The 12,274-nt window shown below is 39.1% G+C and overlaps 1 protein-coding gene across 2 annotated transcripts in view; it reads right to left on the bottom strand.

Moving 5' to 3' along the window:
• Positions 1-374: 374 nt before the first annotated feature.
• The window catches only part of LOC102310201 (cAMP-specific 3',5'-cyclic phosphodiesterase 4D), a 138,727-nt gene continuing 126,827 nt past the window's right edge, over positions 375-12,274 (bottom strand). For both annotated transcript variants that reach the window (XM_014332569.2, XM_042219486.1), the window contains one exon: positions 375-1,709. In XM_014332569.2, the coding sequence (XP_014188055.2) occupies positions 1,706-1,709 (4 nt within the window). In that variant the 3' untranslated portion in view covers positions 375-1,705. The remainder of the gene's footprint in view (positions 1,710-12,274) is intronic.

Below are 12,274 nucleotides of genomic sequence, written 5' to 3' on the forward strand. Positions count from 1 at the left end.
TTTATCACAATCTAGCTCACGACAGCAGGAGTGACAATACACTTACTATAACACTGCCTAGCAGCAGAGGAGCAGAAATACAATATTTACAATCAGTTCAATCCATGTACTATTAAGAGACCACAGGGTACAGCAGCCATGAGCCAATAAAATAATAAGTAGCCTTATATCCACCCACTCTTCTTATATGGGGTCCCTAACTGATATTTTGGCTTTTCCCAGCCATTACAGCTGCTTCATACCTCTGCATGCAGTCTGACTGATAATAAATGGTGAGATTTATCAAGTGCAGCTCAGCTGCTAAATGTCAGATTTTGAGCCTAGACAGGAATAGATGACTGATGGGGCTAACCTTTTTTTTTCTAAGATCTATAAAGCAGGAAATTTTGCAATCAGCAAACCTACTATCTACTTAATTTATTCTTTCAATGCAATTTATTTATATAGCACAAAATCACTACTGTAGTCATCTCAAGTCACTTTCTGTTGTAAGGTAAATAGGGCTTTCTTATCCCAATAACGATATATATTGCAAAATAGTAAATTTTCTGTAAATTCTGTGAATCTCGGGCAACTCGACTTGTGTGAAATGTTTTCAGCTGAGCATCGTGTACCTGGAGTCGAGTGTTTTGACCGATGCATGAAGCTACACCTTTTTAGACACAAGTAGTAATGGCCGCCATTTTCTCTGTGAGTATTTATTACACAGCGTGCTGCGGGAAAAGCCTGTTCTAACGTTTGAGTCTAAGGTTTATTTTCAGCCCTTATGTATAAGTAAGCGTATAATATGAAACGATAGATGTTTTCATATCGTCATACATCGTCGTATCGAACAGCCCTAAAGGTAAAGACCCTACAAAAACACAGAGAAAACACCAACAATCACATGACCCTCTTTGGGGGCTCAAACGCTTGGTGACAGTGGAAAGGAAAAACTCACTTTTAACAGGAAGAAATCTCTGCAGAACCAGGCTCAGGGAGGCAGTTTCAAGCGTTGATACATTTCAAAATAGATGAATATTTTGACGCGCTTTCTTACCGATGTTTATGAAACAGTGTTCATTTTCAAGCCCATCTTTGTGTTAGATCTTTTTCACATTGTCTTTAAAAATACAATTTGCTTTTGTAGCAATCACGCTGCTTTGGTAGCTATTTTTAAATGCGGGCACACACACACACACACGCATAGGTGAGATCAACTGATGAGCTTGAGGAACCTGCATTCCTCCCATCTGGGAATGTAGAAGCAGGCTGCTGTAGAGCGCTTTGCCCTAAACGCAGGAAATCAATATCCTGCAAGTTAATGAGATAGACCCCCTAACCTCAGCATCTGATTAGATAAACAGATTAGCAGCAAAACACACCACCGCCATTAGGTGAAGGGAGTGCAGATGCACACTGCTCATGATAGGCCCATTACACACACTGGCAAACTAACAATTAGTAATGAACATAAAAACAGAATGAAGCTGCTGATGTTCCTCCCAGAAAGATTCCCTTTGCGTTATTATCATCGTGTTAGGGATTAGTGCTTAATGCACTAGAAGTAGCAGTAATTTGATGGTGAAGGTGTTTTAATTGGGTTGTTTTTCAGTTTTTAACTATAATAAAAAATGTATTCACATCACAAAACAGAAAAAAACAAACAGCTACATTACCTTTTGAGGCATCTTATGTTCACATATAATCCATGCTGTTTTGTCACTTACCTAAAAAAGAGAACCAAAACAGAAGGGAGACAGAAGGGGAGAGAGAAGGTGGGGAAACAAAAGAATAATAGTTATCAGGATAATCTGTTGACTGCCCTGAGTTGTAATTTGTGCTTAAACAGGTAGCAGGGTATATTGTATGTTACTCCACCTGCTTCTTTTCACTCACATACACACAAGCTGGAGAAATGAGAAAGGCTGGGATTGTATATCAATACACTGCAGTGATGAAAAAGCTGCTCTCTCCTTATCTTTCTCCATCCCAATGCAAGAAACTGATCTGTGTCGAGCCTCCCATATTCAACTTCCCATACCTGCCCCCCTTTGTTATCTGTGTCCAGAACTGATTAAAATGCCTGTATAATTATAGCGATGTCATAGATGCTGAGAAAAAGAAGGCCACTGCAAGAACCACATATCACTAGTAAACTAATGTAGTTTAGGAAACTGGGGGAGAGCAGCCTGCCCTTTGGATAACAGAGATGAAAGAATACTTAAACAAAATAAAAATTTGAGAAAATGAAAATTTTAACTAATAAATTATACTAGTACTATACCATTAAAATGGTGGTTAAAACACACAGACACACTCACATACACACACACACACACACACAATCATACACTTGTGCCTTCCACCTGGCTGCGTCAGCAACAGCACAACACAAAAGATTATAAAAAGTCAAGAGGTGCAAGACTGACTGAATGCCATTTGTGTGCGGTCACTTTTGTCAGGCGACACTATTCGCCAGGGTGAATATAACGAGCATAATAGTAAATTTTTAGACACACCAGTTTTTATGATTAATTTCAAAAGGTCAGTCAAGCTCTTGTTCCAACAACAGGAGCAGTTAACATAAACAGTTAATATAAACCTTGGCTCATGTGTGGATTAATGTTAGCCATTTAACTATTAGCAACTCCACATTTTGACATCTCTGGTTGGTTTTGTTCTTACACTATCATAGTAACCTGGTTAGATTAGCATTACAACGGATCTATGACATAGTCAGAGTCTTCAGTTAGCATTAGCCAAGATGTTAGCTAATGCTAAAAAGTATCACTAGCAAACCAACAACAGTAACCTAAATTTGGCTAATATCAAACCTAACTTGATAATATATTTATTATATTGGCATTTTTTGAACCCACATTTCAAAGCTATGACATCCCAACAACATGATTGTTCAGCTGTTGAATTTTAAAAGGTCAGTAAAACTTAAGTGTTTCAACAACACTTAAGTATTTCAACCTCACAGTTGGCATAAACATTAACCTGGTTCATGTGCACATTGACGTTAGCTGTTTAACTAGCAGCCGCACGATCTGATATCCTTGTGTTGGCATTGTTTCTACGTCATCATAATCACATTGGTCCAGGATCAACATTGCAACTGTCCAGGGACATTGGCTAAGCATTCAGTTAGCATTAGCCAAGACATTAACTTCTAATTAGCAAGCTAATGTTATTAAAAACTATCACTAGCAAACCAACATGAGTAGCCTAAATTTGGCCAGTCACATAGTTTATCCTGGACTAACATTATTATGGCAAAGGATGCAGAAACAACACCCGCACCTGGATATCAGACACACCATTTACTCATATTAGCTGTCTATTAAGTTATCAGCAAGGTAGCAGCTAATAATGTGGTCGCTAGAAAGCAAATGTTATCAATCTATTTTGTCTCTTTGAAATTCTAGTATCATGACAGTACTAATCATCACTACATTTTTCTTTTATTAGATACCTGGAGCAAAACTTGGATCAGTTTTAAAAACTGTGACACAAGAGAAACACTAAACTGAAACAATGAGCAAGCAGCATCCACATAAAGGATGACTTTTTAGTATAGGTAAAGTCACTACTGCTGCATTGCAGTACTGCAGAGCAATATTAAAATATATGTTATAGAATCATATAAATGTGTTTATGTCCTGCAGCTGTCAGACTGCATTTATACTGTTTATACTGTAAAAGCTTTCACATTAATATCGGAAGGGGCACTATCTTTAAAAATTTGAGGTTTTAAAGCTTTTTTTTTTTTTTAATTACTACCTCAGTGCTTAATTAACAATAAAACACAGTATTATTATCAAAGTCAATATTCGTTCATACTGACAAGACTACAACCCACCAGTGGGCCTTTTGATTTCCATCCATCAACTCCCATCCCCCACACGTCTTCCTTCCCTGCATTTTTCTGTCTATCTTCCCTCTTGGCCAAAAAGATTTGTAGCACGTTTAAATTGAAATGTCAAACATCTAGAAGAGGCACACCAACCAAAGTGAATGGCTGGTGTAACAATCAAAAAGGCAGACTCAAAGGAAATGAAACTAAAATGTTTCTTGCAGAGTTATGCTCAGAAGAAATGAGGCAAACTGCAACACAGAACGAAATCTAGATCCACAGATATGACAGTAAGCAGCGTCTTAAATGAAAAGGCCAGACACACAGGCAGGATGGCAAATGAAAACCGGCTTTCTTCTTCCAGCCATTGAAATCAAATTTATATCCCAAACTACTGATAAACACTTAAAATGTCACTATGCATCATTCAAGACAGTGAGAAAGAGCCTCAAGGAAATTTTTAAATCCTTATTTACTGAATATTCAAGAACATTAGAAATATTCTTACTGTTGATAAAATGAAAACTTGCTTTCCTTTCAGAAAGGAACCACCTACCACCTAGACTTTTTTTTTTGTCCTTAAAGCATGCGTGATTTATTCCACCGACAATTTGAGAAAGACATAAACGTAACATTGACGGCTCTTGCATAACCATCTCATTCTACTCTATCAGTCATTATTCAGGAACATCTTTGAAAAGTCTTGCTCAAGGGACAAAGAAGAGCCTTTTAAAGGGAGAACCTGCTGGAGATATAACACTATCCATTCGCAAATTGTCATTGGTGACATTTATGGAGAGGCAGAAGGTTTGCAGGCAGCAAAGACACCAGGCTTTAAAGAATACACATACTTTCAGACTCATTTCTTAGTATGGCAGCCCAGACCTGACTGCACATTACTTGAACTAAAAGATATAACTTGGAAATATGTAGAATCATCAATCCAAAGCCCTTTATTTTCTACAAATGGATGTGCACACTTGACTGTACTGGGAGAAAAGGGAGGATATGATGTATTTCATATCAGCTATCCTTCAGCCCGTATGTAACCTCAGCAAAAGCCCCATGACTCATGAAACCAGGCATCACCGGTGCCTTTGACTGCACACACCGTGAGCTCATGCTATACATGTCCTGCATGGAGCCAGTGCCAAAGGGTAGGCTGAAAGCTACAGTGACTAAAGCCCATTCTGCTCCAGGACTGTGAGTGAAGGGGTAAAGGACAACTCTCTTCAGTTAGCAGATTCTAATGAGGCATGTTTCCGTGGTGACTGGATTCTCAGCAGGTGATTTATGACATTGCGTAGTCATCACCTCCAGAGCTTCTGGTCCTAGAGTGAAGGGCGACAGCTTGTGATTGGGAACAGCTGTGGAAAACAGGTGTGTGCTTCTCATTACGGCCATAGGGAGATAATGATGCTTTTTAATCACTAGCCCAAGATACGAGACTGCGTGCATGTGTGCATGTAGGACAGCGTGAAGATTCTTAGCTTTGTATGTGCCTAGTTGCACTGGAAGTGCATGTTTGCACCTTTCATGAAGGATTTGTAGAGAGATTTGCATGTCTTTTCAAGTGTAATTCTGTACATGTGTATCTGTGTTCTGTGAGCACTTGTGTGAGAGTGAATGGATAATGAAAGAGAAAAATCAACCGGTAATAGGATACGAGCACAAGCATCCTCTCCCCAGAAAATACTTGCTTTTTTATGGGCAATTCCAAAATGAAAGCACCAAGCAAGAAAGCAGTGACGCAAATAGTACGAGGGCCACATGCCGCTTTTCCACAAACTGCAAAGCATTGTCTCCATGTTGTAGTGTGGATTAAAACCCTGTTATCGTGTCTTTTCCCTCTCTTTTCTTAAGCTCAAGAGGAAGAATAATCAGGACTATAAAGGAAGGTGAGGGTGGTATAAAGGCAAAAAAGAGAGAGGAAAAAGAAGGTCTTCAATTTTGAGGCATCACCTCTGAGCAACACTTAAGAACTTAAGCTCCACAATAAACAGAAATAACAGAGCTCTAATTAATCATAGCAGCTTATTCCTCATGTCTCGGTCTAAAATTGGGAACCCACCGATAGCTGCTTTCCCACCCTGAGCAAGTATTGTGGATCCCCTCATGGGGAGGCAGGCTTGTACACATGCATTACATAAAGTACGCAGGCAGAGGAGAAAAAAGCACACTTAAAAAACAAATGCATGCATTGGTTGCACATTCAGTTTATCAACAAATACTGTCTGCTCAGCCACCCACTCGCAATATATAACTGCACCGTACAAGCCCTGCATGCACTATCAGTAAATACACATTAGACTTAGTCTGAGCACTTGCTGCTAAATTTTGGAAAGAATAGAGAAAATATGTGTGATTTAGCGATCAATGTAATGGATTAGAGTTAAAGTGGAGTTCTTAGGCCTGGTCATCATAACAAATGCCTTTAGTTCAGTTCAAATCATTGATCTCGCTCTGCTGTTTTTCAAATTATCTCTCGGTGGTGAAACTGAAGCAGGAATTACGTGCATGTACGTGCACCGAATAAGAAGCAAGAATGGCCGAACAAAGGAAAAATTACCAATATCACATTTTGGAGATTTTCTCCAATGCTTTACTTGTTTCTTGTACGCTCCTAGCTGCACATAGAAAAGGTTTGCAAAGTCTATACCAAAGTTATTTTCATGTAAAAACAACACTGTTGCTGAGCTGTCGGAAATAATTAACCTGAGGAATAGCTTGACCTTGTAGCCCACCAGTATTTTCTAGAGACACTTTTGCAAAGTCAAACTCTAAAATTCATCAGTCATAAACAAAGTCGAATGAACCCAAGAGCCTGTTTATGTACGTCCCCACAACAATTTATGGAATGGACTTCATCATATGTTATTTATAAACAGACAATAAATGCCAGTTAATACGTTACTTTATCATACTCCATGATCATCACTTCATCAGCAAAGTGGTTACTGAGTTCATAAATTAATTAAAGGGTTATTTCCCATAGACTTCTACACAAATTAGCTTCTTTTTGCAGTTTGGTGAGTCGCCCCCTGCTGGCAAACAGAAAGAATGCAGGTTTAAGGCAGTTGTGCATTAGATTTATATACTATAATTCATACTAATGTTGCACAATTAAATTAATTTTCATCTCTAAATGAGCATGACTCCATCATATTTAAATCAGCATGTGCCACATTCTGAGGCTGAGTAACACTAGTTTAAAGGCAGATATGCAGCAAAAATCATGATGCAAGAAAAACATTTTTTGCCACTAAAATCAATAAATAATTATGACAAGTAATTGTGATCTCAATGATGATCAAAACAATCATGATGATCATTTTGCCTCCCAGTCATGCAGCCCTATTATAAACCGTACGCAAAGCGAAAGCTGTTGTCTTCCCTTTCCTCTAGAAACATTCTGAAGGCAGAGATTTTGTGAATAATTTCAGGGGACAGGAACAAACAGCCAGACAGGGCAACAAATTATAGATGATAGAGAAACATTAATGACCTTGCATTGCTCATCTGCGTAGCTTCTTGCCTTGTTTTCACTCCCAATACTGAGCAACGAAAATGAATTAAAGTAGGAATGCTGCCAGCATCTCTAAGCAAGGTGACGTCTACAATTTTACTTAGACTTGACTAATTAGGAAGGGATTCACGGCATGAATGACCTAGCATATATTCCAAAAGGAAAACACAAGCTGCTTAAGGCTGTACATGGAGCTGAAGCCTTATAGGAATTATGCCGAGGATACTCTGCCTGTCAGTATACATTAGGTTTCCATTATATTTATGATTTACTTGTACGGTTGGGCTACGAAGGTCTGTTCATGTGCAGTTGTATGGTTGTTTGTTTTGCAGCGTTATACGTTGAGTAACAGTCTGTCACGTGAAATGAATTCCTCCCAGCAGACAATAAAGATATCATCGTCACGATCATCAAGTTACTCTTGCATCTTGTTACGGTCTTTTCCATCTAAATGAATAATGCAGGCTTCCTCTCCTCATGTGGAATCAGCCTCCGAATGCCAAGATTCTAAATAAGGTTGTACAAAATGAAAATTTAAGCCCTCTATGATAATATTCAAACATTAAATCTTAAACAAGCTCTGCATCACTTTCAAATTTCATACATTTTTTTTTTTTTAGATTTCTGTTCCAGTGCACTCATTTAGACTGTAGTGTTACGGATGTTAGAGTGTTTTTGTGATCACAAAGGTGAAGATTTTTAATGCAACAGGAGGATGTGACAGCAGTTGCACGTCTTGCATCGCATTACTTGGCTCAAGATCAAATGCTAGTTGCTGAATCACACGTAAACATGTTCATCAGCAATCTAAGAAAAGGGCCTCTGGAAGTTAATGTGCTGATGCACGCTAAAAATCAACTTTGTAATATATGGTGGATCTTTCATCACTTACTTCACCATCTCTTAAAGATAAATGGATGAGGTTTTCTTATTTATGTCTCTGCTTAGGCTTGAGTACTGTAACACCTCACAGAAAGACAGCAGGGTTTTGTTTGGTTTGTTTTTTTTGCCAAGCTAAAATGGGCCTTTGGGAGGTTACTACACACATAAATCTTTATACATTTAAGACAAAGAGTCGGTGTCATCTTACCTAACAGCGGTCTATGTGTTTTCCTGTTATTTCTGGATATTTGAAGAGCAAAAGTGTTTTTTATGCGCAAGTAAATGAAACCCCACAAAACAATTTTGTCACACTAATGGCAATTTTTGTTTGAGGAAAGACCAAAATCTCTTTAGCGGGTGCCTATTTTGTTTTATATGCAGCCCTGGATAGAAACTTTAGGAGGTGCCATATCAACAGCCTGGGGCATTGTTAAAAAGAGGGCTTGCACTGGCCAGCTCAGCAACCCAAAAAAGGCCTGTGAGACCACAGAAGAAAACTAAACTGCCTTCCCGGGTGAAAAAAAAAAACAACGCAGAGTAAGGAACACTTTTGACAAGGTAGGTGTGTTATTATCAGCATCTACAATCAAATACGTACCTTATGAATATCTACTGTTGAGAAGGTTTCCTTCAGTATGCAACGCACGGCTAAAATAAAGAGCTAAATTAGCTGCAATGAAACCACAATTAACTTGTACCGGAAAGTGAAGAAACAATCCATCCACCTATCCGATTCAGGGTGACGGGGGCTTAGGTACACCCTGTACATGTCAATAGTCTGTCGCAAGGCTAACACAGAGACAGACACAATTTGCACACACATTCACACCTATGGGGAATTTTAAAATCATCTAATACCACTCTCTGGATTTCTTTGATCTGTGGGGGAAAGTAAGAGTACACCAGACGAACCCACACCACACGACAAGGGGAGAAACTACCGGGCAGATGGTGGATTCAAACCCAGAACCTTCTTACTGTGAGGCAATGAACGACACCACTGTGTTACCTCAGGAAAGCAATGGTTCTCTGTGGCTTTTATTGCTGGCAACTAACTGGGTCTATTGATGATATGATTGCTGATTGAAAGCATGAATTCTGAAGCATGTAGAACTTTCTGCTCAGATTTTGTTGCAAAACTGTCAGGATGGGCCACTCCAGTGCTGACCGAGAGTCACTTAAAACATACCATGAAAGCAGAGCATTCGCTTCCTAAGGCAAAACATTAAATGTTATAAAAAGTCTCATCAAGTATGCTTTTCACTAAACTGAAGGCAAGTGCATTAAAGGCTTCGCCAAGCATCACAGTGCAGCAAACTCAGCATTTGGTGTTCCAGACTCCCACGCAATCACTGACTGTGAAGGATTTGCATTCAAGTATTAAAGATAATTCAGAGTATTTGCAATAACTTTTAAGCTTTAGGGGGGATTACTTAAAAAAAAAAAGTTTAACTTTTAAATGGTTAATTACTTTACAGCTTTAATTGCTCCCATCAAACAAAGCTGCAAGCCAACACCTTCATTTTTCAAATCCAGCGGGGCAGTCTGAGAGCCCGAGATGCAGCCGAAGTAGGCTAAACAATGCAGACATCCTTTTCCTCAGCTATATCCATCAGCCTCTCCCGTGGGAGTCTGCAAACCGTATTCAATGAGTACCAGGTCTTCTCCCAGTTGGACGTACCTTATAACCTCTGTTGGAAACATTCACGAGAGGCAAAGAGCACCTTTGGTTCTTTCATAGCAAAATTCCAGTAGAGCCCTTGTTCAATCTCTGCGTGTCAGCCCAAACACCAGGAGAGTGAAATTCATTTTAACAGCTTGAGAAATCAGATTTCTCTCACACTAAACCACAATATACTTCTTTCAGAAGAGGAAGAAAAACTATGTGTGCTTCTTGGATGGACTTTTAATATGGATGAATACTGCTTTAAGACATCTGGCTTCGATATATTGTGTGTCCCTCTGCATACAAGAAGAAAAAAAAAAAGAAACACAGATTGCAAGCCCCTTGCTTTACGCAGCAGAAACAAGTTAGAGTCTAAACAAAGAAGCCAATGCAGAAGAAGGCCACTGATGCAAAAGACACCAATCGCACTTTCATTTTCTTCCTTCCATTCCCCCCTCCCCCCTCCCTTTCCCCTCAGACCTCCACATCCTCCTCTCTGGCATGTGAGATAAGCTTCCTGTCAAATACCAATTTTAAAAGAAGATTAAGTAGTTCTGGCTCTCAAATCAATTTTACCCCCCACTGCAACATGAAGACAACTGCATACACATAAATGCACACCAGCACATAAGGGCCAGCACACCGAGATATCAACACACATTTCATTCCTGAGAGACGACACGGCACCGCGGCGCCTTAATCAAACCCACAACAGAAGTAATTAAGAGACGCTGTGGCATGATGGCCATTATTTCTTTAGTCAAACATCAAGGTACATTGGATTCTAAAATTAGCTCCTTATTTCCAGCTTATTCAATATGCCAGAGCACAATGAGGTTGGAGTCTAGCAGTGTTTTTCAAGTCCAGTGACAGCTCGGCGCTGTAACACACACACGATAACATTTCTATTGTGATCTAAGCCAAATAAACAACTATTTTCTCCTCCTTGACAGAGAACCTTTTCCACCTTTTATATAAAATAAATCATTTGTTAGATAAAGAAGGAAAGGAAAGCAGTGGTTGAAGACTATGGCTTGAACAAAATTCTTGCAATGAATTTGGATCCTTTTTCCATTTAAATGCCCACTCGCAGTCAGCTGTCATCCTCAAAGCAGCTTTGCTGTGTCAAGCCGTGGATAAAATGGCAATAAAACTGAGTCAGTCTGCTATTAGTTTGTAATTGAATGGGGCAAGTTAGCTGGCCCATGCAATCTAATTGTGATAATAAAGATTAATAGTCACAAATTCACATGTATTTACACTCAGATTACAGCCACAACTTCATAGATTTTAAACAGAAATTCAGAAATTCCTCCGCAAACATTGACATAGTTAAAGCAGGACAGGGATTTAACTGTTAGATGGCAATTATTTGCAAGTCTTCCTCAGTCTCTCAAATCTGTTCTGACCCCCCCCCCCCCAAAACAAACAAATAAACAGACAGACAAACAAACAAAGAGACAAACAAAAACAAAAGTGACCCAGGTCAAAATGATCTTGGTTCCTCCTTTGCCCAGCCTTTGCTCTACCTCTCCATCAAATCTAATCAAAATCAGTCAGGTGGTTTTTGTGTAATCCTGCTTACAAACTGACAGATGGGAAAATATGACCTCCACCAAGGTGCCACCTACTCTGCCGAGTTACAGTCCAAAAGTGAGTATAAATGAGTGCTGAAATTTAGGTTGCATACTCCAGAAAATACAAGACAAGCAATCAAAGCTCAAATCAGGTCGAGCAAAGCAACAGTGAAACAGAAGAGCAATATTTCCACAAACGGTAAGAAAGCAAGAGGGCGTTTGATCACAAAGCCTTTCAACATCCTTGGAAACACAGCACTGCCTCAGCACTGTTGGCATGAAGAGTTCATTTCCAGGTGAGCTCCCTGTTGTCACGGAAACCAGTGGGTATATTTTTCAGTGACCAGTCGAAGGAAGGCCCTTTTCTCATAAATCAGTGAGCAATTCAAACGTGACAAGGTCCTCTGACAGCTTTCTAAAATCAACAGCTCTATTTTTTCTGAGGCTTAATGCATTCTTAAGTGTACTTTCAGTATGTATGCAGTGATGGGGAAACTAGTTTGAAAGCACAGCTTTACAGGCTACCAGTTACATCACTGGAAGAAGCTGTAAGAAAAAGTTAGCTTATGGAGAAACCAAGTTTGATTAACAAAAAAATATGATAGTTTACTTATAATACAAAATCAGAATAAAATATCATTTAAAAAAAATCACATGCCAGCAAAAGCGGCATACAGAAACCAAGAAACATAATAGTGTTCTTATAATCCTATAATACTGTGAGAAAGTGGAGGAATGTATGCTTGGTAATGTATATATTTGTATTTGTATGCATCCATCAG

The sequence above is a fragment of the Haplochromis burtoni genome, unplaced genomic scaffold (assembly GCF_018398535.1).
Source record: "Haplochromis burtoni strain Fernald_Lab_line unplaced genomic scaffold, NCSU_Asbu1 Contig_34, whole genome shotgun sequence".
NCBI classification, from domain to species: domain Eukaryota; kingdom Metazoa; phylum Chordata; class Actinopteri; order Cichliformes; family Cichlidae; genus Haplochromis; species Haplochromis burtoni.